Here is a 26598-nt window from a genome sequence, read left to right as displayed (position 1 = left end):
ATCTTGGGGCTTTGAACTGCTGGTTGAACAAAATAAACCTCTGAAAATATTACCTACGTCTCTCTGGGAACCTGGAATGGACATTTTTTTGCCCAAACAACTAATCAATTAATCGGGAAAATAATTATAAATTATTAAACAAATCCCTATATGCACTCCAACACAAAAAATAGCCAATTTTTAATACTGACATGCCTTTTTGTGCATGGAAAGAATAATAAGTTGCTGTAATTTCCTCTTTTTGACTGATTTCAGTGACAAAATCCACAAAATGAAGAAAAAATATTATTCAATCCACCTAAAGTTAACTTATGTACAACCCTCTAAATAAAATATGTTTGTTTATCTTTAATTATGCTGATAAATTATGTAAACGTCAGTCAATCAAAAGTAACGGTATTTACAAAACGCGTTTTATTTTTCTCGCCGTCGCTACGGGACGTGTGAAAGGACACACCGTGTAGCTGCTGAGTGAGAAAGCTAAGCTAAGCTCCTTTCTCCGAACATGGCAGCACATCTGAAAAAGCGAGTTTATGAGGAGTTTTCTAAAGTCGTGCAGGTGAGCTCATTAAACCTTTTTATCGCTGTAAACTCCGCAAACGAGACGAGAGCCGATAATTCTGCCTGACAGCTAACTAGCATGTTAGCTAATGCTAAGTGGCTAACTAGCGTAAACCAACAACAAACAGCCGCTAACAGTCACGATCACAGTCTGTAAACACAATAAAAGCTGCTGTTTGACAGTTATAATCTAAGTCAGACTTAAGGCTGTTGTTTGTGTGACTAAATTAACCTGAACAACCTTTTTAGCTAACTTTTATTAAATGTGAGCTAACAGATGACATAGCTAACTTTACATATTGAGTATAAAAGTGGCTTGTAACGTTTTTTTCTGGCTGGTTATGTATTTTTGTTACACAGGTTATATTGACAGCTGCTGCAGACTGCTGCTGTTTTCTCTCTTTATAAATATATAGATATAAATATATTCAACAACTGACTGCATCTAATAGCATCTATTATATAGCAACACCTAACACAACGTTACTGTGTTTATTAGAGTTATGTCAGTATATTACATGTCAATACTATTAAAGTGTTATACTATTATGTTCAGGTTTCATGAAGGAAGAGGGCTTTCTTTGGTTGGTGCTGTTATTCAAGGATGATTTAGGGAAACTGTTTTAAATGATTGAACCTACAAATGTCTAATTATGAGTTTGTCATTATTACACCATGTTATTAAGGGCTGCCTTAGCACTATGTATTAATGAATAATACATAAATAAATCATCCTAGATTTTGGATATGTCATAAGTGTTGACTTTTCCTGTTTGATATCCAATACCAGGGAAAACTTGAAACAAGAAAGCGCAGATGGTACATGTGAACAAAGCAGTTAGAGTCAAATTCATAAAGTTAAACAACAGAGAATAGTGACTACTTTTTAGATGAGCATTATCTTCTGTGTAGAATCTTTACATGCGACAGAAATGCTGTATGAACAAGTAAAGTTTAAGGTTTTGTCTGACATAAACGGAGAGATTTCACACCATGAGCAGTGATGGAAAATGTAGAAATGATTTTTAAGTTAAAGCTATTACATGCTTACAGATCCCTCATGAAGAAGCTCCAGCCAAGAAGCTGCGTCTGTCCAAACCCAGTAAGTCTGCGGCGCTGCACATCGACCTCTGTAAGGCCACCAACTCTACTGATGCTCTGCAGTACCTGCTGCAGTTTGCGCGCAAACCTGTGGAGACGGAGAGCGTGGAGGGAGTGGTCAGGATCCTGTTGGAGCACTACTACAAGGTGAAGAACTGTGGGTCATAACCAGGAACATGTGTGAATAATCTCTGACTTTATGAAGAACTTTAATCTCTGGAATCTCGTAATGAAATAGCTCTGCTCTGCTCCTACACGGCCTGTGGTGCCTTTTTATTGAAGTTGAATTTTGTATTAAAGAGATAAAGATAATCAGCAGCTGTAAAAACGTTTTACAGTGTCTTAAAGTTGTGTTTATGTGGTGGAGCCTAAGCTAATGTGTAAAGAAATGAACACATGATGCTACAGCTGACGGTGTTTTACTCTCCCAGGAGACAGATAACTCTGTGAGACTGAAGATCGCCTCTCTGCTGGGTCTGCTGTCCAAAACACAGGGCTTCAGCCCCGACTGTATCGTAGACGATGCCATCAGCGCACTCAACAATGAGAGTAAGACACATTCACACATCATAAGCTTTGATATTCTTTGAACTAAACTGCTACACATTAGAACAACTTTGTTATTTGATTTTTTTGATATAACAGTGATATTCCTGTTCTTCACTGAGCCCTGCCGACACTGTGTTTGTTATTAATAATGCCTCACTTATTATCGTCTGTATGCGCTGAGCAGAGTTTTATCTTATAATGTGAAAATTTGAGACTTTTTAGTTTGGAATAAGGAAACTTTATGAGAGTTGTCAGGCTGAGAAAAGCTTAAATGACAAGCTGTCTCTTTTAGTTTTCTGATTGAAGATTATATGAAAATATATTTGGAAATGCTTTTCTTAAATGGATCACAAGTTTCTTAAACACCTCATTAAACTTTAACATGACATTGAATTGTATAAAAGTAAAACGAAGTGTCTGTTTGCTCTGTTCTGTTTCTCTTTGTGTCTGCAGAGTCCCATCAGGTCCTCGCTCAGCTGCTGGACACTCTGCTGGTCATCGGAACACAACTACCTGAGAGTCCTGCAGTCAGACAGAGGCTCATCGAGGTGGCCTGCAAGGTGACAAACACTTTTTACATTATCAAGTGTTCTGTGCAGATTCAACATTACCTCCAGCCAAAGCAACAAAACTCTTCTATGTTATTTGTCTGTTTCATCCTCTTAGCACTTGTCTGACATGTATTTCGGGGTGAGGAACAAGTGTCTGCAGCTTCTAGGATGTCTCGGCATGGTGGACTCTCCTCTGACCAAAGACAGCGAGGGTCTGGGCACATCGTTGGGTTTGTGCCTCAGTATATTTACTTAGCCGAACTGTGACTCTGACTTTCCTTATATAAGTGTACAATGTGTGCATGCTCTGAAACTGTATCATGTGTCCTCAATGCCTTAAAATGTATGGAGTAGAATATTTATTTAAAATAAAAGATTTTTAAGAACATGTATTTTAGAAGACCAGTTTTTGATTGTAAATATTTTCAGTTTTCATGGAAATTTACGAGCTTTAAAATGTCCGCTTTTACACAAGTATTTGAAATCAGTTCTTGAAAATTCACATTCAATGGTGATGACTGTGTGTCTCTACAGGAGCAGTGAGGGATGTCCAGAGTATAATCAGCGACTACTTTGGAGACCAGGACCCCAGAGTCCGCACTGCAGCCCTCAAAGCCATGGTAGGACACCACTAACACCGGCACTCATTGTTAAAATATCACAAACTAACCAGCACAACACTCATGTAATTTGTGTTCTGTTTCCAGCTGCAGTTGCATGAGAGAGGAATGAAGATTCATGAGATCATTTATGAGCAGGTAACAGAAACTTTTGTCTTTACTGAAACCTGTCAAAACATTGAAAATCCTGAAGTTCTGTTGAGTTTTACTGTGGTTGTTGTGAAGGTCAGTGATAAAGCTCTGTCAAGACAAATGTCCCTGTGGGAGGATAATAAAAAAGTAAAGCTAAAAGTGAAAAGTGTTTTATGTATTCAGAGAACTGTTAATAATATGAATCATTCCCTGGTCTCATCTACAGCGGATGTAGACGTGTAAACATGTGTGTCTGTGTGTTTTTAGGCCTGCAGGCTTCTGACAGATGATTATGAGCAGGTCCGTTCTGCGGCGGTGCAGATGGTTTGGGTGCTCAGCCAGCTGTACCCAGAAAGGTGAGAAGACGCTGATAGTCAGAGTGACTTTGTGTCAGTGTAGCTGTAGCATTAGCTCCCCTCTCTGTGTTGACAGTACCGCCTTTTCATTGTGAAGAAGGGAAAAGTTCTCATAGCTGGATTACGATAGCTGTTGTGTCCTAATGAAGGCTACAAATAAAATACAAAATCTTAAAACTGTGTGAAACTGATGCTCCAGTTTATTGTCTGGATAATATATCAAGTTAATTTGTTGCTTGAAGGCTGCAAAGAAAAACAAATGGTACTTCCCAGTTTACATTCCCATGAACTCTTTACTGACTGCTTCAGTGGCCTCAGCTAACCCTGTTCTGTGCGTCCACTCAGCATTGTTCCCATCCCGTCCTCCAATGAGGAGATCCGGCTGGTTGATGACGTATTTGGGAAGATCAGTCACATGGTCAGCGATGGCTCCTGGATGGTCCGGGTGCAGGCCGCCAAAACACTGGTGAGGGAACAGAACAGCACACAGTTATTTCCATCCCTTTACATAGTTTATAAGTGTCACAAATGTTCTGTAAATGTGAGAACATTCAAAAGTGAAACTTGTTGAATGTTCTCAGGGTTCGATGCTGCAGGTCAGTCCTCACTTTCTGGAACAGACTCTGGATAAGAAGCTGATGTCTGATCTCAGGGTGAGTGATTGAAGTTCTTTCAAAAGATATCTGCTGTTTTTATTTTAAAAGAACCGTCTCACCGTCTTTTCCTCTTCTTCTTCTCTGTGTCCAGAGGAAGCGTACGGCTCACGAACGTGCCAAAGACCTCTTTGCTTCCGGAGAGTTCTCCTCTGGCAGGAAGTGGGCTGACGACGCCCCAAAAGAGAAACTTGACTCGAACACTGTGAACCTGATCGCCTCAGGGGCCTGCGGTGCCTTCGTTCACGGCCTGGAGGACGAGATGTTTGGTACGTGAAACACGGTGCCCAAATTATGCAATTTTCTCACATCTCCCTTCTTCACGAGTCCATTTTATGATTTCATGCTCTCTTATTTGAGTCTTTTTAATGTTATTTCAGAGGTCCGTATTGCGGCAGTGGAGGCGCTCTGCAAGCTCGCTCGGTCGTCTGCGAGCTTCGCTGAAAAGTGTTTGGACTTCCTGGTCGACATGTTCAACGACGAGATCGAGGAAGTGAGGCTGGAGTCCATCCACGTGCTGAGAGAAATCTCCACACATATAACGCTCAGAGAGGACCAGCTGGACACGGTGCTGGCTGTGTTAGAGGTGTGTTTACTTTTACATTTACATTTACATTTAGCAGGCGCTTTAGTCCAAAGCGACACTAGGGAACCAAACCAGCACCCTTTCAATAACAAGATGCTCGGCATATATTTTCTTGTTAGTTTGTCAATATATATAATATAATATCAACATGTTTGAAAACTAAGGTCTCTCTATATGCTGTAATAAAGTCACTGTTGATCTCTAGGACTCGTCTCGTGACATCAGAGAAGCTCTCCATGAGTTAATCTGTTACACCAACGTCTCCACTAAAGAGTGCATCCAGCTGGCTCTGCTGGAGCTGCTGAAGAACCTCAACAAATATCCGACCGATCGCAACTCTGTCTGGAAGTAAGACTCTCTCTCGCTCTTGTGTGTGTGTGAAATGATTTTCTGAGAAAGGACCTTTTGGCTGCTTCATGTAGAGGAGTAGAACTTGAGTTTAGGGTTCCCAAAGTGAATGCAGCGAAACCTGGGGTGCCTCAAGGACGGAACATAGGTGATAAAAAACATCTGATCTCACAATTTTAAAGAAAGTGAGAAATAACTCGCGGATCGGTCTTTTATTTATCTGGATAAGCACTAAAAGTCAATTGGGTCTGTTCTGGGCCGAGATTCGTCATCCATCCAAGGAAATCTGTTCAGTTCTGTAGTTTTTGTGTAATCCTGCATCCAGGAATAGAATATTAAGACATGCTAATTGAAGTGTTCAGTGAGAGTGACATCAGACACTCAGAGATGATGACAGTCCTGAATGTGTTGTCCTGTCCTGTGTTTTATCCTTACAGAAACATTGTAATTGATGATCTTTATCTTCTTCTCTCCCTCTCAGGTGTCTGAAGTTTCTGGGTTCCCGTCACCCAACGCTGGTGTTGCCGCTGGTTCCTGAATTGCTCAGCACACACCCGTACTTCGACACACCGGAGCCCGACATGGACGATCCGGCCTGTATCCTTCACACACCTGAAGACTTCAAAACACACCTGTGTTAATGTAGACGAGCCACATCTACTTCATTCTGCCCAGTTCACTTCTCAAATCTGAATCTTCAGCCGCTGACAGTGTGTTAAAATGTTAAAATGCATGCAGCTTCCACACAGTGTGTTCACAGGCTGCTCGTTACCATTAATATCAGACAGTCACAGGTCTGTTTGTCGTCTGCTGCTCTGGAACTGTGAACTTTATATTTATCTTTCTTGACTCCGGTTGTTGATCTCAGACATCGCCGTTCTGGTGTTGGTGTTTAACGCTGCCAAGTCGTGTCCCACCATGCCGGCGCTGTTCTCCGACCACACCTTCAGACACTACGCCTACCTGAGGGACAGTCTGTCACACCTCGTACCACCTCTGAGAGTGAGACCTGAAATACTGTAGAACTCAGAATGAGACCAACAGTCATATTACTGCAGTCAATGTCCAACACGATGAACAAAACTATACTTCACTGTTTAAAGACAGTCAGTCACTCTAACGGTTCTCCTGTCTTTTAGTTGCCTGGCAGCGGTCTGGATGTGGTGGACTCGCGTTGCGGTTCTGGTTCTGTAGAATCAGCTCAGCTGTTCCTCCAACAGAGTCTGATCAGAGTCAGTACCATCCAGAACCTGGAGGCACCCGGAGCCCAAGACCTTCTGGACTTCACAATACGGTAATGAGACATATTGACTGTGGCCTTCGTGTTGGTGTCCTGATGTTCTGACTGACTTCAGAGGTGGAGGAAGTTGTTTTTAATTGATGGATGTGGAGGAGTGTGTTCATGTATTTTTCCTCCTTTCTGTCTGTCAGAGACCTGCGGCGGCTCGGCGAGCTGCAAACTGAACTTGCTGGCGCTGCTGATTTCTGTGCGACGTACCTGCGCTGCCAGCTGCTGCTCATGAAGGTACGAGTGTGTGTGTGTGTGTGTGATTTTGTTTATTATGCTTTGACTAATATTTTATGTGGGGAGCTTTTTGTTATTTCTTGTAGTTTGTGTTTAAAGGGACAGTTCCCCCTCAACATCAAAACTAGCTCTTACCTTTGGTGTTATTAATCCATCTGGATTGTTGAGTTGCAGAGTTTTGGAGATTTGAAAATACATTAGAAAACCTGACAATGATTGCTGGCACAGAGCAGCAGTTGCCGCTTACTCTAGCGATGTGCTGCCCCCCATGTTTTTGGATCTGAATGCTGTCTTCCTCTGCTTTTTCCCATGAGTAGTTACGTTCAGGTTTCATGTAGGAAGAGGGCGGTATGGTTGGCGGCTGTAGTTCAGTTGATTTTGGGGTGAATTGTCCCTTTACAGAATGTTTTTACAGTACGGACGTTGATGTTTTACCTTGGCCATGTCTCTTCAGGCTCTGCAGGAGAAGCTGTGGAACATGGCCGTCCCTCTCTGCCTCAAACAAAACGTCACGGCCACAGCAGCCGCTCAGCAGGTCAGCACACACACACACACACACACACACACACACACACACACACACACTTTGGTATCACCACACCTGTGAGATCTTTTCAGGTGATGCTTGTGTGTTGAGCTGTGTGTTGTTGTTGTTTGCAGATCTTAGAGGAAACCTACAAGCTGGAGTTTCTGTACAGCGGTCTGGACAGCAGGCAGGTGGCCACCATACATCATGTTCGCCTCCAGGCCAAAGCTCTGCAGCTCATCCTGACTGCTCGCACCAGGCAAGGGTCAGTATACACACACCTCTCATACACTTAAGCCTTCATGCGGACGACATCTGTATGCTGATGTTCATCTCTTCTCTTCAGGTTGGATCCTCTCATCAGCAGCTGTGAGAAGTTTCTGCAGGACATCGAGTCTTTTCAGAGGTAAGATCTTTCAAAATGTGTTTTCAAAAAACTGTTTGGACAATCAAGCTTTCATTTGTGGGTCAAATGAGGCCACGACTATTTTATATAAACAGAACATGACTCATCTGCTTAATACTCACAAGGCGAGTTTATTTGTAAAGCACCTTTCAATTAGCGATGCAACTATTATAGATTTTGGTGGCACTGAGGGAAAATCCCCAGAACACTCCAGGTGTCTTTGTTGGCTTCTGTTTCCATTTGCTGCCTTCATAACAGAAATAAAAACACTCTCCTTCTGTCCTGTTTTCTGCCCCCTCAGGTTGTTCCTGACAGAGCTGCCCCACCTCCAGGACAGTTTCGTGGACAAGCTTTTGGAGCTGATGCCCCGTCTGTCTTCCTGTAAACCAGTGGAGCTGGTTAAGATCCTCCAGACGACGCTGAGGCAGAGCGGCCTGCTGCAGCTCAGACTCCCTGAACAGGTAGTCGCTCAGATCATGAAGGAAATCTGCAGAAAAACTGAGGAATGTGTGTGTATACCCAGCAGCAGCGATGAGCCGGGTGGTAAACAGACTACTTTTTTTGTTTCCCTGCCGGTTCACAGATCCATCGGGCGACGGCAACCATCATAGAGCCGACCGGGGAGTCTGACAACCCGCTGAGGTTCACATCTGGCCTGGTGGTGGCGCTCGACATTGATGCAACACTGGAGCACGTCCAGGATCCTCAGAACACTGTGAAAGTCCAGGTCGGTTTGATGTAAAACTGAATGACAACCTCAGTTTCAAGACAGTCAACCCCTTTCACACAAACACCAACTGTGTTTACTGAAACAACACCTGAACAACGAATTTAGGAACCTGTCAAAATATTTTCGATAGCCAAAGATGAGTTTTGTTGAAGCAGTCTCCTCTGGAAAACCCTGAACTCACAGTCTCACCACTAAACCTCACTAACCAGACTCTAATTTTTGCAGCACACTTGTTAACAGCTATGTGTCCGTTCATTAAACATTCATTAACTCCTCATTAGAGTATGAACGCCCGCTGCTTCCTGTGGTCTCTGCAGGTTCTGTATCCAGATGGCCAGAGTCACGTGATCCATCCTAAACCTGCAGACTTCAGAAAGCCCGGACCTGACCGACACAGACTCATCACACAGGTTTACCTCTCACACACCGCATGGACAGGTCAGTAAAACACACACTGCTTCATTGTATTCAGTGTCATTTAGTTTCTTTGACTTCACCGTTTTCTCGTCTCCTCCTTCAGAGCCGTCTCAGATTGAGGTGCGCCTCCTGCTGGCCTACAGCTCCTCCTCCACCTCCCTCTCCTCCTCCTCTTCTTCCTCCAAGCTGGGATGGAGCGACAGCATCGACAGCCTCCCGCCGCCAGAGGCAGCCGTAGAGGGAACCATCCCCTTCAGCAAGTCGGTCAAAGTCTTCATCATGCCTAAACCTGCCCGACGCTAACCAACGGACAGACGGACTCTTTTCTGCTTCACATACAAACTTTCTCCGCTTGTTTTTCTTTCCTCAGTCACGACTGAACGAGGTCGACCGCTCTCATCATCATCATCAGTGTTAGATGTGTCAGTACTTATACAATTTGCTTTCTCTTTCAAACACGTTTGCATAATAATAATTAAGTTAATTTGTAAGAAGTACAAGAGTTTTGTTCTTTCTCATGATGTTTCATGTGTACCAGAATATTTTTGTATGTATGTTTGTTTCTTATAAAGATGAACACACGTGATGAATGATTCATTCTTTAAGTTTAATTTCTGGAGCAAAACAAGCAGAAAAACATTTTTACGTCATCAAAAATATACTGTAGATTCATTAACTTTTATCAACAACAGTCTTTTTACCCGACAATTAAAAAAGCGATGATTGTGATTCCACAACGTTTCATCCTCAATTTAATTGTTAGAACATAAAGTGCACAGATTTGATCTTCATCCTACCCAGGCCTTCTGAAGTGCTTTTCTCTTCGTGTTAACTGATTTATAGACTTTAAAACATTTCTACTGGCTCTTCTGCAGCCAAACCTGTGTTGCTATAAAGGTCGGTCCACTTCTAACTGATTTCAAACTATCTGTAGTCGTGCGGAGAAAAGCTGAGAGCCAGAAGAGCAAAACAGAGACTGTGAGTGAATGTGAACTCCAGGCTGTCTTCTGTGTAGTGTAGCATGTCTCTGTTGGTGCAGCAAGGCAGGAAACGATCATCAACCATCAGCAGGTGGAGTGGAAGACCCCGCCCACCTTGGCGCCCTGGCTGGCCAGTTTGTTGTACTCCTCCACGGCCTTCTCGGTCTGCAGGACTTTGACGTCGACGCCTCTCTGCTTCGCAAAGTCCACGGTGGTGGAGGGAACCTGAGAAAAGAGACGACAGCACAGATTCACAACGCGACTCCACAGAAATCTGACACATTTTTCTACCTATTATTACTTTTCTATTATTTAAACCTATTATTTATGTTGTTTGATACGCACACAGACGCAGCCTTCTGTCGTACTCTGTCTCAATTTCAACTGAATTTCTGCACATTTCCTAAAAGCTAATGGATACAGTCCAACACAGCATCACGTCCTGTGGTCGCTCTCTAATAGTTGTATTGCATGTAACACTCATGCTGACCTGAAGAAGTAGGTGGGCTAATTTAATTAAACTGAGTGAACCGGATTTGTTGTAGATGTGTTTACCTGCAGAGCTTCACTCATTCCTCTGCCGATCACCAGCAGGTCGATCCCCTTCTTCAGAACCTCCTCCAGATCAGCAGGCTGGACTCCAGGATGATGCTGAGGAGGCGAGAGAACACATAACGTGAGGACTGTCATCACTGTTATAAGTCCTGTTCTGAACCTATTCTGGTTCCACTCACGTTGGTCCCGGTCTCTCTCCAGTCCCAGGCCCGGCTGCCTCCAGGCCAGACTTTACAGTCCTTGTAGCTGGAGGAGCAGCCCTTCACCTTCATGTGGCCCCAGGAGAGAGAGGCGATCTCTGGAGAGGACATGTTCTGTGAGTAGACCTGGTGGGAGAAAATGATGATGATGGATGGTGATGATGGTGATGGTGATGGTGATGATGATGACATTTAAAGGAACAGCTCACCCCAAAATGTAAATTCAGTCACTATCTCCTCACCTCCTTGTTGATGGGGAGACAGGTGAAGTTTGTAGTCCACAAAACATTTCTGGAGCTTTACAGCAAAAACAACTGAAAAAAGTCAACACAAAATGGCTTGTCCAGTGTAATCCAAGTCACTTTATTTGAAAAAACTTGATTTACACCCTCAACTTGGGCTCGTGCACCCACTTCAGACAGGATGTCCTCCACCCAGGAGGAGCTCCAGACGTTGAATCCAATTTTCCCAACTATTTGTTTATCACATGATGCACTACGGCCAAAAATCTGCTTACTTTTCCCCATAAGCTTACATTCAAAAAGAAGCATCTGTAAAATGGTGGATGCATTTCTCTGGGCCATGCTGGACGAGCTGTATGGAGACATTTTTTCAGGATTTTCTAGTTGTTTTTTTTTCCCAGCTCCTACTGGAGCTTCACACTGCAACACTGTTTTGCTGCGAAGCTCCAAAAATGTTTTGTGGACTATAAAACTTCCCCTGACTTTCCATCAACATGGAGGTGAAGAGATGATGACTGAATTTAAATTTTTGGATGAACTTTTGCCTTAGGAGTAAAATAGTTTAAACACAACAACTGAACTTTGGTTTCTGTCGGCTGCAGAAACCTTCCTCAGTGCCAGTTCTGCTGTTATTCATAGAATCTGCCTGAGAGCTATTTTTGTACCGCCACAGACCGACTCACACGACACCAAACCAATAAAATAACGTCTATGTCAGAATCTACTGTTGCATTTATAATCTTAACATGTTGAAAACGATTAGAAAAGGAGCTGCTGTGTCGCTGTCAGCAGTTCAACAAGCTTTAAGAGGAGATCCTGGAGCGGAGGCCTGCACTGCTGCTTACCTTTACACGATGTCAGCCGACTGAACACACCCCCGATATGATCCTTCCTCCTGTCATTAAAGAGAAACACAACACACATGAACTCTAATTTCAGCAGTAATCCACAGATTACACCTCTGTGTTGATATGATTCAAAACCACAGCGCCAAAAATACGAGTTCAAGATGAAGTTCAGTTTGTCCATTAACAGAATCAAAAGCACACTTTTTTTATGCAGAACTCGTCTTTGGTGACATATGTCTGTTGATTTATTTATTGTTTATTTGGAATATGTAAAGAACAAGAAACGACAGGCGAGAATAAAAGTTCAAAAACAAATAAAAATCTAAAATCATATTTACAGACAGTGAAAAGCAAAACAGATTGTCAAGCAGTTGATGTTTTACATGACAGAAATGAGTGAGAAGAAGTGTAAATGTATTCAATTCCACCGCTTCTCCATAATATATAATTGATTACGTATCAAATTCATTCCTGATATAATATTCTTAGCGAAAATATAAATTCTTTATTGTTTATGTATTTATTTGTCTCCCCAGAACAAATCAGTATAAACTACTTTGTTACACTGATTGTTTTTATAGACAGAACAGAATAAATATGGGAGGAAAAAAAATAAATAACCACATAAATACAATGTCAAAATGAAGGTTCAGGCTTGTTTCACGTTGGGAATTAACGACAAATAACTTATGAAATTATTCTTAGACACTGAGAGGGGGGTGCACCGTTCCTGGAAGTACTGCAATACCAGGTCGATGCGTGGAGTGGACGGAGCAAGCCCCTATTCCATCTCCCTGTTCCAAAAATCAATTTAATATATGGTCCCCGGGTAGGGGACGTATCAGATATTAAACTGATAAGAACAGATACTACACTTGATCTTAGCCAAAAGGCCGAGAAGCGATAACGACAATGTGTCAGAGGGAAAGACCCCATTCTCCGAACCGTCCTTCTCACTGACGGTTCCAAAAAAAATAAAATAAAAAAAAATAAAGTAATATTCTGTTACAATCGGGAAAATAAAAGTGAAGTGCGAAAAGATAGTCATGAGCCCTGTAAGAATGTAAGAAATGTTACAAAAACACTAGAAATAAAGTTATTTTGAAGACATAAATAGATGAGATCAACCCAGCCGGGTACTTTCCCCTTGCGTCACGCCCCGCCCCCTTCAGGGTGAAAACAGTCCATCTGATTTAAATGGCGGTCAATACAAATTCTCACGACTCTGCTAAATTAACAGCATAAAATAAGAATACCGTACGTTTGTTTTAGGTCTTGTGATGTGAAATGCTACAGTCTGTCAGACAAGTAATCATATTTATACTGTTGTGATGAAACAAACAGTGGATGATGAGTCCTCTCAGTCCCAGTCTGCATCACAGTGAACACACCGGACACACACAAACTACCTCATTAAATGTCCAGCTCATTATTCACTCATTTGTACGATTTATGTTGCTTTATTGTCTTCCCAATCTCACTTTGATGATATTGTGATGTTTAAGTTATTAATTAGAAGTTTTCTCCACGTACTGTTTAAAACGACGGGTAACATTAATGGTAATTAATGTTACAGAGATTCAGTTCAACTTCACCGCCATACCACTTCTATTCTTTCATTTCTTTAACATCATGTCGGGGGAAAGCGCGTACGCAGCCCCCCACTACCACAAATTATGCAGTCGAGAGTCCCACATGTGGGGACTTCGTAGGATTTCAGCCCAACCGGAGTGCAATGGTTGGGCCTCGCCCTAAGTGAACTACCTTCATGATCGTAGTATCACTCCTGCCAGGTAAGTATGCTTTGCATGCGTCAAAGACAATATAGTCATTCTGGGAGCAAGAAAGCTCCATGACGGTTGAGGCACCATTAAAAACAACAAAACGATCAGAAATGACTGTGATTAAACCCCAAAGTATCAAAACAGTCCCATCATTTGGATATTGCTCCTCTTTAGGATATGTTTGGTGTAAAAGAGCCGGAGAAACTTGAACATTAAAGACGTTTTAGCCTGTCCTCCCGTCATGCACTGCAAGTTTTGCCTGTCTCGTGCGTGACAGTTACACCAAAACACATATAAATACATGAAAGTACGCTAAATAATGTTCAATAAACAAGACAAAACACAACTGTTTGCATCTCTATTACCTTTTTAACAGCTGTCGATCATTAACAAATAGTTAAAAGCATGTAAATCTATGGTTAAGGTTTCAAAAGTTTACAATATCCGCGTTGAAGACTGAGTAATGAACTGCGCATGCGTCAAATGTTGCACCCGAGAAAGAAGAAACCGTTTATTACCAGTTTAAAGTCGTCCATTTTATGTATTTCTGGTTGTCTAGAATTTGTCTAAAAAATAAGTATCTTCCTATGTTGCTTTTATGTTCACTCGGTACAACAAAAACCAAACAGAGAACCGAAGTCATGTTGGAAAATGTTTGTATGGTAGTGAATGAAGAGAGAGAAACACTTCTTTATCTCGTCTTTATATCGCTAAAGTCTCAGTGTTTGTCATCAAACTAATGATATATCAGACTGTGAAAATACCGTTTAAAAAAAAAAAAAAAAAAAAAGACTACGCAGCCAACAGTCGCGTTGTAATGACGTCATCTCGCTGAAGGCTCAACAAAAGCCGTAACTTAAACATTGTAGAGTTGATTTTGTAAATAAGTTAACTCACAGAACTGATGAACCAGCCTTTCAAATAACTGCAGTAGCCAATATGAGCAGATTTATGGTGATTTTCTTCTTTTTTAGAATCTTTCCTGAGCCCAGTCGGCGGCCATGTTGGTGACGTGTGTCGAGTGAGACGATGTAGTTCATGCAGCGGTTTAACACAAAACTATATTTTACTTAAATTACTACAAACTGATATTTTATCGATTTGAAATCTTTTCAATTGAAAAACATCAAATGTGTGATTCATGACACAATTCAAGCTGGATTAAGTTTTTACGTTTCTCCACCTGTTCTCACGGTGACAGACGGAGCTGCAGCGCCCTCCGCTGGATCATTCACGTAACTGCACCTCTGTTAGGTAACTGCACATTTCATCCAGTGGAAATTAAAATGAAACTTTGCATTAACATCTATGAACATTCGATGATAAATGTTGTGCACACGTCGAAACAAACAATAAAAGTACATTTTCTGAATTTCTAGCAGGATTTGCACATTTTTCTCTCGTACCTGTGTGGTGAGAACCTCGCAAAACACCTGAGGACAAAAACACGGTGGGGGAAAGTGTCACCAACACCAAATCACAGTCACTCCTAAAAAAGGGGATATTGTTGGCATGAGAGGCGTGTGACATTATAGACATGAATATGGAATTGTATATTAACTCACCCCGAAACGGAAAAATGGCAAGAAAATACGTCCATTAGTGATAAAAACATTTCCAACAACTCAGTAATCCGTCGCTTTGACTGTCAATGGTCCCGTTATGCAAATGAGCTCTACACTTCCTCCAATCAGGTAGTTCAGGACTGTGTGACGCAACTTCTGGTGTCAGAAACAACAAACAGATCAAAAAACAGCATGAAATATACCGGAGAAAATTTCTCATTAAAAACAAGATAATGATCCACAATTTAATGTTTTTCAGGACTCAGTGACCTCACCTGTGAGCACCTGGTGGTTTGATCAGTTGTCATAGGTCGTCTTTGCATTCAACAACATGTTTGTCAAAATTTATTTATTTATTTATTTTTTTAAAATCTTGAGTAACCTTCTAATCAAGCCATGTTTCACGTAGAAAAATTGGAAACACCGTGACTGCAGCTTTAAGGCTCAAGTCAATGGATTTTTTTTGTTAAAAATATAGAAATTTTGTTTTGGTTAGGCGCCCAATTAAACTTTACAGTGTATAAGGGCTGAGAACATTGATTGAAGTCCATGATGGCCATTTGAATGCATCTACACAGAGTAGATGTCCGAGATTATCCAGTCAAAAGGTTTTCTTGAACTGTCCAAGTGACGATTAAATCTGCTTCCTCCTACTTCTGTGAAAAGTCCCACCCGACAGCAAAACTATAAACCTTTACCCACATGCACAAATCAAACATCCAACAATAGTACTGTTTACTGCATTTATTTTTCAGACCATCTTAAAAAAATGTACAAATGAACATGCGGCATAAACGTGACCAACAGCAGTTTGAAACATCAAAATGTCAGTTCAGAAATTCAGAAAACACAAAGCAGCAAACTTTCAGTTTCTTTCCCAGATTTTACAATAATAAAGTCTCCCACTGCACCGACATGGAACCCCAATTACTTTAAACCACATCATATGAACAGAGAAGCAGAAAAGTTCATTAAACATACACTCATGCAGTAAAGAGATCTTAACGCAGCTATTTCATGACATTATGTCAGTGTTCCACTTAGTGCAGTACATATATACAGGCAGTGGATGGCGCTCAAAACACAAGAAGTCTGGTGTAAACAGTGACGATCACCTGTGATGTTCTGAGATGTTTTTATCCCTGAGATTCCCAAACAAGCAAGTTTAACTCCAGATTGTAAATCTTTATAATCACTGTGATCTGTCTTTTGGAGAAATGATGCATTTATTAAACATAAGGCAGTGAACACGTCGTACCGTTTGAGTTAAAGAGATAAACAAAGCTTCCTGCTGACTTGTCAAACCTCTAAATTAACAGATCTACACCTAAGAGAACCAACCAGTCCACATAAACGAGACACATCCGGTTCTTACAGGTGAAGACCAAACAATTAAGGATTTCATCTAAACTGTCATCTGCAAAACTGAGAACTCGGACAACAGACCAGAAAACCGAGCTATAGCTTCATGTTTAGCTGCCTTGTCGGATCACTTCTAAACCAAACAGAACAGAATAACATCACATGAATTCCTCTTTGAGTGGCACTCACCTTTAAAACCTTGACACTGACTGTGTGTACGTGCACAAATGTTCAGTTTCTTGCTCTTATCAGCTCCTTCTCCGATCGACTGCATCCGTAAGCTTTCAAAGAACGTGCTGAAGAACAGACGAAGTGAACGCAGAGTACGGACTTCATGTTGAGCAGAAATGAGCCTCGACTCAGAATATCCAAACAGAATATGCTGCGTGACCAAAATCAAATCCATAACATCGACATACGCCGAATGATAGTGGAGTATTATAGAACACGTAAACGTAGTCAGTGTCTTGAAATGAGATCGACAATCTCATAAAAAACAACATTCTCCCCAAACAGCAGTGCAAATAAATACATCACCTCTCCGTTTGATGAAAACCACAACTGCAAGTTTGACAATTTCATACTCAAACACAACAAACACACCTTGAATTTAAAGTTGAAATTGTTATAAAAGGAGTCAGTTTTTATGACGCTTTCTAAACAAGAGTTGGAATATCTATTAAATATCCTACTGGATCAGGCAGTAAGCATTCTATTGTACTGCAACAACAACATGTACTGCATACTAACAGTTAAACACATTGGTTGTGAGTCGTTAACTCACCTCTGACAACTGTACAAACGTGTATATTTGTACCACATCCTGACCCGCTGATTTGATTTCAAGAGCATTTCTTCTTTTGGTATTTAAAAAACCGTCCTGTAATAGGAACAGTCAGCGTGATGACATAATTTCCAGGGTTCGTAGGGCAGAACCGTAGCTTCTTCTTCTGCATTGATCAGGGCAAGAGACGGCAGTATTTCAACCATCAACTCAAAAATATGTTTAGATTAGTCCTTAATGGTTCAGCAGCATCAGTGAGTCCTGAAATCTGTACCAACATGAGTGCATTACTCTTTTATCACCCAACGCTCACTTGGTCCCATTTTTTACTTTCCAAAGTTCAAGGACTAAATCCAAAGGCAGTGACTAAAAACATCTGATGTGAAAATCCCACGAGTTGTAGGTGCACCGTGGAGGAGAGGTGAAGTATTTCTCCCGGGTATCCCGGATGTCCTGGTCAACATCGCCGTGCCAGAAGCCAATCACAGCGCTCTCTGCCGGACAGTCCTGTCCTCACTGCTTTTGGTGCTTGTTGTATCGCTGTTTCCTGGCAGCAAAGGTTTGAGCTCTGAAAAGAAATCATTTAACATGTTACTGAACTGTTATTTAGGATGTTAAATGTAAGGTTTGAGTGTCTTATGTGGCCCAAAATGTCAAGTTTGTGTCAGAGGGCTTTTACGATCTGTACAGCGTTAACCTCCATCATTAGTGACGTATGCAGCTGGAGACAACAGCTGTTATCTTATTCTAGATCAGCAAAAACACATCTGGCACTGTCCAGTGGTCTAAAAATTACAATTTATTTGCTTGTCCTCCACATTATGTTGTTTTTACACAGCTTGAGAGAGACAACTGGATAACTTCTTCCAACTATGTAAGAAAGTGAAACTGTTTATCCCCTAAAAGGCTGAATTATTACTTCAAGTACAGTCGATGAAAACATCCACGCTCCTTAATATTACACACTTCAAAAAGCTACAATCACAAGAAAACAAACAATTTTTGGGGCATAAGAGAAGTCCTTTTTTTTTGTTAGATCCTTAACGTGAAACAAAAAGTAAAACAGAAACGGAAACATTCCTTTTTGTGTTCTTGGAATCAGCATGCACGCTCAGGAAACAGGTTAAGTTGGGTCGAGTTAATTGTCACGTTGAGACTTTGTTGGACTAAACGCCCTTTCCTCTAACTCTCTGTTTCCTGTCACTGTTCATCCCTCCACAAAATCTTAAAACAACGAGGTAAAATTAGACCGCGACTCAACATTAGCACATCTGTATTCACAGTCAGCAGCTGGCACTGTATGAAAAGGTAATAAATTAAAAGTGGATTAAAACCTCGTCAACAGAATTTATATCATCCCTGTGCTCTGAGAAGAATGTTTATTATTTTGCACACTTATATGTATATTTGTGTCCTTTTTCCTTCTCAGAGAAACTCTAATTACTTTAGAAAATGTGTATACGAATAATATAACATATTATCATTTACAATTGTCAATTTCATTTTAACCACTATTGCCTCTCTGTTCTCACCTTTCATCTCTGTTTCTGTCTTGATATCTACGGTCGTGTTGGGATGGCTGCAGCTGTTGGTCGCTGCTCCTGCCGGGCTGCTGTCAGAGTCGGCTGTATTCGTCTTCACTCGATCCTGTTTGCCTGCAGCGCCGGTCTGTTTGTTTCCATCCACATTGTCCATCTTCACCAGACACAGAGTCTGCAGCAGACCCATGGCGTCGAAGTTTTCTTCGGTGCATTCACCTCGCCTCTTCAACAACTCCAACACCTATCATCAGAGAACACAAAACAAAATTTGACAAAAGGAAAAAACGAACATGTTGTCCTGTTTTCATGCTAAAATTAGTATGTGTACACTACACTATTATTGTGCTTTCATCACTTTCTTTTCCTTCACTTAGAGTTCACCCTCAAACCCCTCCCTCCTCTCCTCTTCTCATCTCAGATTTATGTTTTTGTTCATAGTCTCTGATTTAATAAAGACTAATTAATCAAAGAAATGTTGGACAGTAAATATAGTTGACTGTATATTAGATAAGGAGTGATTTCAGACACAGACATGCATACTGCCAGGAAAACACACAATCCATGCTCACACACCTTGATGTATTTGTAGGACTTCAGTTCGCTGATGTTCTCCTCCAGGAAGAGCAGGTACAGAGAGAGATCATCCCAGTGGCCGTCAGGGGTCGGCAGGACGCCCACAGTGGGCAGCGACTGGTAGGCTTCCAGAAAGTGGGCGTATCCATGACAGAAGAGGGGACGGAGACTGGCGTAGATCACCACAGGAATCAGTGCGATGAACAGGATCAAGTTGACCATGCTGGAAACAGTGAAACAGACAGACTGCAGTTTGACATGTAAAGAGGTGGACGACATGAGAAAGACCTAAAATCTGCACATTCTGACATAATCCAAACATACATTTAAGCTTTGCACAGGAAGATTTCATTTCAGAACTAATGTTTTGGGGTAAACTGTATCATACATATGTAATGGGTCAATCCTTGGAAGTTGTTGTTGTTGCAGGAATCAATCTTTCGGGCAAACCCTCCGAACCTATATCTGATAACTCACATATTTGATGCATCCCTGTCATTTTCTATCATAAATAAACATACAGACGGACATGTACCTCAGCAGAGAGAAGACTCCCACGGCGATGAGCTTACACTGCACCTTGTCGGGGACGTCCGGGTCGGAGGCAAGCAGGCCGACACGCAACGTGCAGCCAAACTCGTCCGTGACGGAGGCCAGGCGGAGGTAGTATCCCAGGTAGACGCAGGCACACAGCAAGGTGATGAGAGTCAGGCCGCGACACAGCAGGTAGTAAAACAGCAGCACCCGCGAGAAACGCTTGGTCGTCAGAAACTTCTCCACCAGCGGGTAATTGAAACAGCCTTCAGTAGGGTCACTGGAGGAGGAGTTAGGACAGATTGAACAATAAAGAACAATGAAGGGAAGTAAATATATCGTCTTTTTCAACACAACAACCACAAAGGTACCTCCCAGCTGTCACCGGGTATTTCACACACTCAAATCAAACCTGGTGTTGATGTCAGGAGTCCTACTGTACCTGTCTGGGGTGAGCAGTCCTGAAGTGGACAAGCGTTTGGCCAGAGTGACTGCACGGTTGTAACACCGGTCCAACTCTTCCATGATGAAGCCGAGGTCCGACTGCAGGAGCGGTGCCGCCGAAAACCTCCAGAACAAGGCCGGGGTGTACATCAGCACCGCCACCAACAACAGAATGTAGGGAAAGAACTGGCAAGTAGAGACAAGATGGGGTTTAACAAAAGTGTGTTGCATTTTCAAACTGGTAATACATTTGTTTCAATGCATATACTGCAACAAACCGTATCAAATATGTTATCCCCTTATTCATAAGAATGTAACTCGACTACTACAGCAGTGACAGCACTCCAGGAGATTTCCTACAGAAGTGTGAGCGCCTGCAACATCTTCAATAACACAATCAAAACACTCAAGGCCAATCATAAAGAGATAATGCCACTAAACTGTGTCAGGTGTGGTGTGTCCAATCAATGACCCAACTTCAGTTTAGAGCATAAAGCTGTGCAGCACACCATCATAACTTGTCTGATTACAGGTCAGAGATTAATAGTAGAATATCAAATCAGCTGCTTTTTGTAAGTTTTTTTCAACTGCAGTGACCTTCATGTATGTCTCTTAAAAAATTATTGGAAAGGAAGTAGATTGTTTCACAAGTGGCATAAATTAAAGGACAAAGTTCAACAATTAGCGACATAGCTGGACAGTAGAACAAGCTGTAAATGATCTTTCATTTACTGTTAGCTGCTGCGATGTTGAAATTCTTGTGCTTGTGCCGCCGGTGTCACGACAGTTTATGATCAATTTAAAAATGTAAGAAACACATACCCATTATGTCTCTCTGCTCTGTTACAGGTCAATTATAAAGATCAGAGGAATCACGAGACCGTTTCATAAACACTTAAAAGTTCCTCGCAGTCACTTTAACACGCTGATGATGTAACTCACTGCTGTGTAGAGAAAATCCTGTACAGTCCTCTTTGTTAACCAGTGAAACAAGTGGATCCTGTTAACTTTCTGGAAATACATTTCTTATTATTTGCATGCAGTACTACACTCTAGACAAGCTCCTGACATTATTTATAACTACGTCATTACTGCACGCCACGATGACTCATCAAAATACCGCTTGTTGTTCCAGCAGCAGAGCCGTCTAAACACGCCTTATCGCTTCTAGTAGAAGGTGTGTTACAGAGCCTTTCCCCATATGGTATGCCCGTAAACAAGTTTTAATCACCAACTAATGTCGAACAATTGCACATGTGAATCGCATAATCCTGTGTGTGCGTGTACCTTGTGCAGCCACAGAGGCAGAGTGTGTGTGTGTACAGCAGCCCAGCAGTATGAGTCCACATACGCAGCCTGCCTCCAGGAGAAGTTACTGGGAGCAAAACAGCTGATCTGAGTACCTGCGAAAAACACAAACATGACAGTGAAACGTTGAGATTTATTTAGATTGTTTTAACATTTTAATCTGCGCCCTTTTCCTGAATCTATCCCGCCTCACCAACTGAAACTTCTTGAGCGAAGGCCAGAGAGATGAGGAGGAGCGGCAGGCCCACAGCCACACAGGTCACCATCTTGTCCACGGCGAGCTCGGTTCGGACGCTGCGGTATCGAGCCTGGTTCGGATCCTTCAGCAGAAAATCGCTGAACACGTACTCTGTAGCCACGTGGGCGATGGCCATCTCGCCGCTCTTCTGTTACCTGCAGCACATAAATAACTCCTGTGGACACAAAATAATGAAACATATGGTTCAGATGCTTAGATTAAAGCTGCAATGATTCATCTATTACCAGTATTAAATATCAAGTTAATTACCTAATATTTTCATAATAGATTCATTGGGTTGAGTTTAAGAAAAAAAACAAGTACAAACTCTCTGATTCCAACTTCTTCAATGTGTATATGTTCTGGTTTCTTTCCTCCTTACTGACAGTAAAGTGAGTATCTTTGGGTTGTGTACAAAACAGTAAATATGAGGACGTCATCTTGACTTTTGAGAAACACTGACCGACATTTTTCACCATTTTCTGACATGTTATAGTTTGGTGGTGATGTTGGTTGACTGTGATGTTGTCTAGTGGTTTACTCATGGTATCAACATGTGCGACAAAACTTTTGAGGACACTAAAACAAATAATCTGTTAACAAAACACATCTGAACTTTGATTAAACCAGACGAGCTGTATGGAGTATTTCCCCCAGGTGAGAAGATAACGATTGGATTTTCTTTTTTGGCTCAAAACATAGGAAGGGGTGCAACTCATTTCAAGTAGAACACAACAAAAAACAACAATACTATTCCTGGTGTGTCGCCCAGGCAACCAGAGGACATCAGAATCAACATGTGTGATGTTGGTTGAGTGTCATGTTGTCCTGTGGTTGTCTGGCCTACTCATCCTATCATCATGTGCCTTTCATACCACCAGAGCTTGTGTTTTTAAAGATGGTGTCTCTGTTTATTTGTATTTTGTTCACATTTCCATTGTTGTCTTCTGTTGGTACATTTTCTGTGTGTGCCTGACTAGGATGCATTGTTTATAAATTCAAAAACTGCCAATTGTTTCGTTATTGGTTCTGTTTTTTGTTCTCGGAAACATTCCTTCGTCTACCTTTTCTCTTATGTATTATCATTCTAAGGTCACATGTATATTGTCAAAACATGGTTGCAGGATACTTGTGACCTTTGCCAAACACATTTTTAACCTGACTTGCACCTTCCTTAAATGTTCTCGTTCAACCATTTATAGTCAGCGTGTTATGAGTGTTACTCAGCCAGAAAATGCTCAATACAGGCTGTTCAGAAACTTGACAGGTGATGTTTATTTCTCACCAGGCATGTTTGCAGTGACAGAATTATTTATGATGCCTAGTTCTTGAAAGTCTGTTTGAGTTTGTTTATATAACATCTTTGAATTCTTCCTTACATACAATTGCTCTAAAACTTGAAGCTGCAATGGACAATACTGCTTCAGTCGTGCTTAAGGTAACCTCAGCTCAAAACTTTATTTTGAACTGATTTAAATATATTTTTTTTCGGGTAGACTGACGGTTGTTTTCCTTATTTGGTGGTTGACAACCGTGAACCATCATTTACCCGCCATTTTAGTCATCCCTACTGTGAAGCAACTCTTGCAGGTTTGCTTCTTGGAATTTCTGAATGCTCAAAACCGTGAAACATGTTCATTAAACCGAGGCTGAAAACAACTCGTGATCGTCTTCCCACAACATCACCAGACTGCTTTGTTAGGCTGGAGCTGGACGTCTGTAGTCCATAATGGCTTTTGTAGTTAACGCTGTTCATTTACTTTTTCCATTAAAAAAATATGTATTTAGTTCATGTTTACTGTTTAGGGGCAAGTATGCAGCATAAAACAAAGCAACACACTGCAAGTTTTACTGTTTTTAATCAGTGCTGTATAAAATACTTGAGTTAAAATAAAGAAACCATGTTAACACATTACTTTGGTGAAAGTAAAAGTCACCCATATTTACAGTACTTGAGTACAAGACATAAATAAATACTTTTAAAACACAAATTAATACAATTAAGCACCATGAAACAATCATGATTACATGAAAGGTCCCTCTTCAAAAAACAGTTTCGGTTTGATTTCACCTGATATGAAAGGGAAGAAGAAGAAGAAGAAGGAGAAGGAGAAGAAGAAGAAGAAGAAGAAGAAGGAGCAGAGGAAGGAGCAGAAGAAGAAGAAGAAGAAGAGGGAGCAGCAGCAGAAGAAGAAGATGAAGGAGCAGCAGCAGAAGATGAATAACAAGGAGCAGAAAAAGAAGCAGCAGAAGAAGAAGAAATAGCGTAATGTGACAAATAGTAACGCTTACTTCACTTTAGAGCTTAGAGCTAACCCTACCCTAACTTCCAAACATAGCGGTTGTTTGCAGAAATCAGAAGAAACTACTACTAACTAGTCAACAAGATTAGCTCGTTATGACTTACTGTAAAACGGGATGATGAACTTGAACTCACCTACCAGCGTGTTCCCGCTAATTCTTCTATCAAAGTGTCATGGCTGCGATAACACAGCCTCGGCTGCAACACGGTGGTTTACTGGGTGTTTACCACGACTGGAGCTAAATGATGTGGCTGTCTGAACACTCAACAGATTAAACGACGGACACAAGTTTCGAGTCTTCTTCCTGTGAGGCCGAAAACTCCTTCCGGCCTTCTTTAACAACAGATGCATTCACGTGCAACTCGACGGTTCTGACTTTCCAACTGTAACGCTGCCTTCAAATGTAGCTCGTACATTTGTACACTTAATCTTGCCCTGGGTTGTGTTTGTTTAACATAGAAGATGACTCATTTCCCATGATCAAATGTGGAACATTGCGAAATCAGGAAATCACTGTTTTGGAAAAATCATCAAAATAACACAAGTTTATTGTCAGCTGTAAAAAGATAAACAAAAAACAAAGTTAATGACAAGAACATTGTGTACTCAGTTTCCATGGTTTAAAATACAGACTCACAAGATGCATTTAATGATAGCGAGTTATTCAAAATGTCAAAGTTTTGTTTTAATGAATCATTACACAGAACAGGGATGCACAATGAAATGTAGCTGTTTTCCCCTCCACGAAATATTCAAACATTTAAGTTGGAATAGAATAAAAACAATAAGATTGGCAAAACAAACAATAAAAAAAGTAAGCTTATTGAAGAAATAAACAGTGAAACTAAAATTAAGTTGGTATCCCCAAAGGATAGAACTACATTAAATGTGGGATTGCAAAACATCGACCATTAACTTCAATCCAAAATGTTTTTACAATAACAATAGTTGTTTATTTCATTTCAAAATGTGACAAAGAGGTAAAATTAAACCCCAAAATATGTGAGTTGTATAAATAAAATGACTGAATTATGTTCATGTCAACTGTTTCTGTTTTTCAACCTCAGTTTGAGTTTCTAAATGTCTGAATGCCAATATTATAGCATTTCTGGTTTCCTGCCAGTGTGCTAGAAAATGTTCCAGTAGCAGTACAGTCATGTTAAAGCTTTCTTTGTATTTCACATTTTAACTCTTTTGTTATGATATTTTTTTAAGTTGCAGTTACTGTTGGTGACCTAGTTTGCAATCCTAAATTTCTTTGTGTTTTTGTACTTGGAAACATTCACCCCACATATATGCTATCATCCCTCCAGATCTCGTCCTCTGTGCTCTGCAGAACAGCTGGAAGGATCCCTCAGGGTCTCTAATAAACACAACTTGGTCACGAAGCTGAAGTAAACAGCCAGGAGAGGCGCGGACTGGGGTCAGTGTTCAAAAGCCACACAAGAAGTCACAAAGTTATTTTATAGGATTAGAGAGAAGACATTTGTGGCTCCGACACCCCAAATCTACTACTTTCTGTGACTTTTCTCAAATCTTGGCTTTTTTTAAATTCCTTTTAAAATGATTTATATTAAAAATCTGAGACAGAAACATCTTTTAATTAACACGTTTTATTTGCATTTTAGGAATCATCACAAAACAAGGCAGTACAGTTAGTTGATGTTTTCCACACACTTTACTGCTCACAACAAGATGACATTGATTAATTCTTATCATCATTTGGTTAAAAGGTTGCAGACCAATGTTATAAATACAGTCCTACAAAGAGCTCCATATCTGTTGCTATAAATACCTCTGGTCCAATGCTCTTCACTGCGGTTTCCATCTTAAGCATTGGTGAACAACTCTACACGTATTTCTGAAGAATATACCAGTGAAATAGTAGATTAGAAATCTGTGTGTCTCTGCAGTGACTTAGAAAATCATTATTGAACTTTACTGAAAGAGGGCGACAGTATATATAGAGGAAAGATTGATTGATTGAGAGGTTTATCAACCAAAGGCTGTGCCATGTCTACCAAAATCTTCAAGAATGTAATGGTTTTATTTTTCTAACTGGTAAATATGGTGGTGAGCTCTAAACTCAAATAGCTTTAAAAAGCCAGAACTGGCATCAAAATGTCTATTCTTCTTCTCTCTATGGTTGAGACTTTGTCTCTCGGGGCAAACACTGATAGTTAGTTCCAGGCAGCAGCTCCATGAAGATGACCTACGGGCAAGTCAGTACAAGTGGTTAAGCCTAGAGACAGGCTTTTATACAACAGTCTGTTTGA

General features: G+C 41.0%; 3 protein-coding genes and 2 non-coding genes across 8 annotated transcripts; 1 reads left to right on the top strand and 4 right to left on the bottom strand.

The window, feature by feature from the left end:
- Positions 1 to 418: 418 nt before the first annotated feature.
- Positions 419 to 9651, top strand: ints4 (integrator complex subunit 4). The gene is made up of 24 exons (XM_030405643.1): positions 419 to 559; positions 1615 to 1809; positions 2094 to 2211; positions 2665 to 2771; positions 2878 to 2992; positions 3297 to 3382; positions 3470 to 3520; positions 3782 to 3870; positions 4216 to 4336; positions 4452 to 4523; positions 4618 to 4792; positions 4904 to 5109; positions 5315 to 5457; positions 5939 to 6054; positions 6326 to 6459; positions 6597 to 6751; positions 6889 to 6982; positions 7437 to 7517; positions 7643 to 7773; positions 7855 to 7914; positions 8216 to 8375; positions 8498 to 8641; positions 8962 to 9082; positions 9165 to 9651. The coding sequence occupies exons 1-24, from the start codon at positions 506 to 508 to the stop codon at positions 9362 to 9364; spliced, it is 2928 nt and encodes a 975-aa protein (XP_030261503.1). The 5' UTR covers positions 419 to 505; the 3' UTR covers positions 9365 to 9651.
- On the bottom strand, positions 9650 to 14590 carry aamdc (adipogenesis associated, Mth938 domain containing). Of its 3 annotated transcripts, none has more exons than XM_030405664.1 (5): positions 14568 to 14590; positions 11884 to 11933; positions 10776 to 10922; positions 10597 to 10692; positions 9650 to 10266 (listed from the first exon to the last, which is right to left on the bottom strand). In XM_030405664.1, exons 3-5 carry the CDS (start codon positions 10905 to 10907, stop codon positions 10126 to 10128), a joined length of 369 nt encoding a protein of 122 aa, XP_030261524.1. In that variant the 5' UTR covers positions 10908 to 10922; positions 11884 to 11933; positions 14568 to 14590; the 3' UTR covers positions 9650 to 10125. The 3 variants fall into 3 exon arrangements, with proteins under 3 accessions (XP_030261524.1, XP_030261515.1, XP_030261533.1); XM_030405655.1 differs by lacking the exon at positions 14568 to 14590 and adding an exon at positions 14036 to 14164; XM_030405673.1 differs by lacking the exons at positions 11884 to 11933; positions 14568 to 14590 and having other exon boundaries at positions 10776 to 10941.
- Positions 12601 to 12791, bottom strand: LOC115576403 (U2 spliceosomal RNA). The gene has a single exon (XR_003982834.1). It is a non-coding gene; the product is annotated as a U2 spliceosomal RNA (small nuclear RNA).
- On the bottom strand, positions 13523 to 13687 carry LOC115576394 (U1 spliceosomal RNA). Its single transcript, XR_003982831.1, has one exon. It is a non-coding gene; the product is annotated as a U1 spliceosomal RNA (small nuclear RNA).
- A 1374-nt stretch (positions 14591 to 15964) lies between the features above and the next one.
- Positions 15965 to 24710, bottom strand: LOC115575104 (pannexin-1-like). 2 transcript variants are annotated; one of them, XM_030406969.1, is made up of 8 exons: positions 24457 to 24710; positions 21975 to 22194; positions 21761 to 21876; positions 20472 to 20659; positions 20031 to 20309; positions 19496 to 19718; positions 18914 to 19163; positions 15965 to 17949 (listed from the first exon to the last, which is right to left on the bottom strand). In XM_030406969.1, exons 2-8 carry the CDS (start codon positions 22153 to 22155, stop codon positions 17864 to 17866), a joined length of 1323 nt encoding a protein of 440 aa, XP_030262829.1. In that variant the 5' UTR covers positions 22156 to 22194; positions 24457 to 24710; the 3' UTR covers positions 15965 to 17863. The 2 variants fall into 2 exon arrangements, with proteins under 2 accessions (XP_030262829.1, XP_030262837.1); XM_030406977.1 differs by having other exon boundaries at positions 24461 to 24710.
- Between the last annotated feature and the right edge of the window lie 1888 nt (positions 24711 to 26598).

The sequence above is a fragment of the Sparus aurata genome, chromosome 2 (genome assembly GCF_900880675.1).
Source record: "Sparus aurata chromosome 2, fSpaAur1.1, whole genome shotgun sequence".
Taxonomy (NCBI): Eukaryota; Metazoa; Chordata; class Actinopteri; order Spariformes; family Sparidae; genus Sparus; species Sparus aurata.
This window is presented reverse-complemented; position numbering and strand designations above follow the sequence as displayed.

Bases quoted from the DNA above. Each gene is read 5' to 3' on its own strand.
- ints4 (XM_030405643.1), top strand. From the start codon at position 506: ATGGCAGCACATCTGAAAAAGCGAGTTTATGAGGAGTTTTCTAAAGTC. The intron at 5,110-5,314 runs GTGTGTTTACTT...GTTGATCTCTAG, and splicing joins CGGTGCTGGCTGTGTTAGAG to GACTCGTCTCGTGACATCAG. The intron at 7,774-7,854 runs GTCAGTATACAC...TCTTCTCTTCAG, and splicing joins ACTGCTCGCACCAGGCAAGG to GTTGGATCCTCTCATCAGCA.
- aamdc (XM_030405664.1), bottom strand. From the start codon at position 10,907: ATGTCCTCTCCAGAGATCGCCTCTCTCTCCTGGGGCCACATGAAGGTG. The intron at 10,693-10,775 runs GTGAGTGGAACC...TCGCCTCCTCAG, and splicing joins GGAGAGAGACCGGGACCAAC to CATCATCCTGGAGTCCAGCC. The intron at 10,267-10,596 runs GTAAACACATCT...CTCTTTTCTCAG, and splicing joins GAATGAGTGAAGCTCTGCAG to GTTCCCTCCACCACCGTGGA.
- LOC115575104 (XM_030406969.1), bottom strand. From the start codon at position 22,155: ATGGCCATCGCCCACGTGGCTACAGAGTACGTGTTCAGCGATTTTCTG. The intron at 20,660-21,760 runs GTACACGCACAC...TCTACTTGCCAG, and splicing joins TGCCTCTGTGGCTGCACAAG to TTCTTTCCCTACATTCTGTT. The intron at 19,164-19,495 runs GTGTGTGAGCAT...CTCTGATGATAG, and splicing joins AGTCCTACAAATACATCAAG to GTGTTGGAGTTGTTGAAGAG.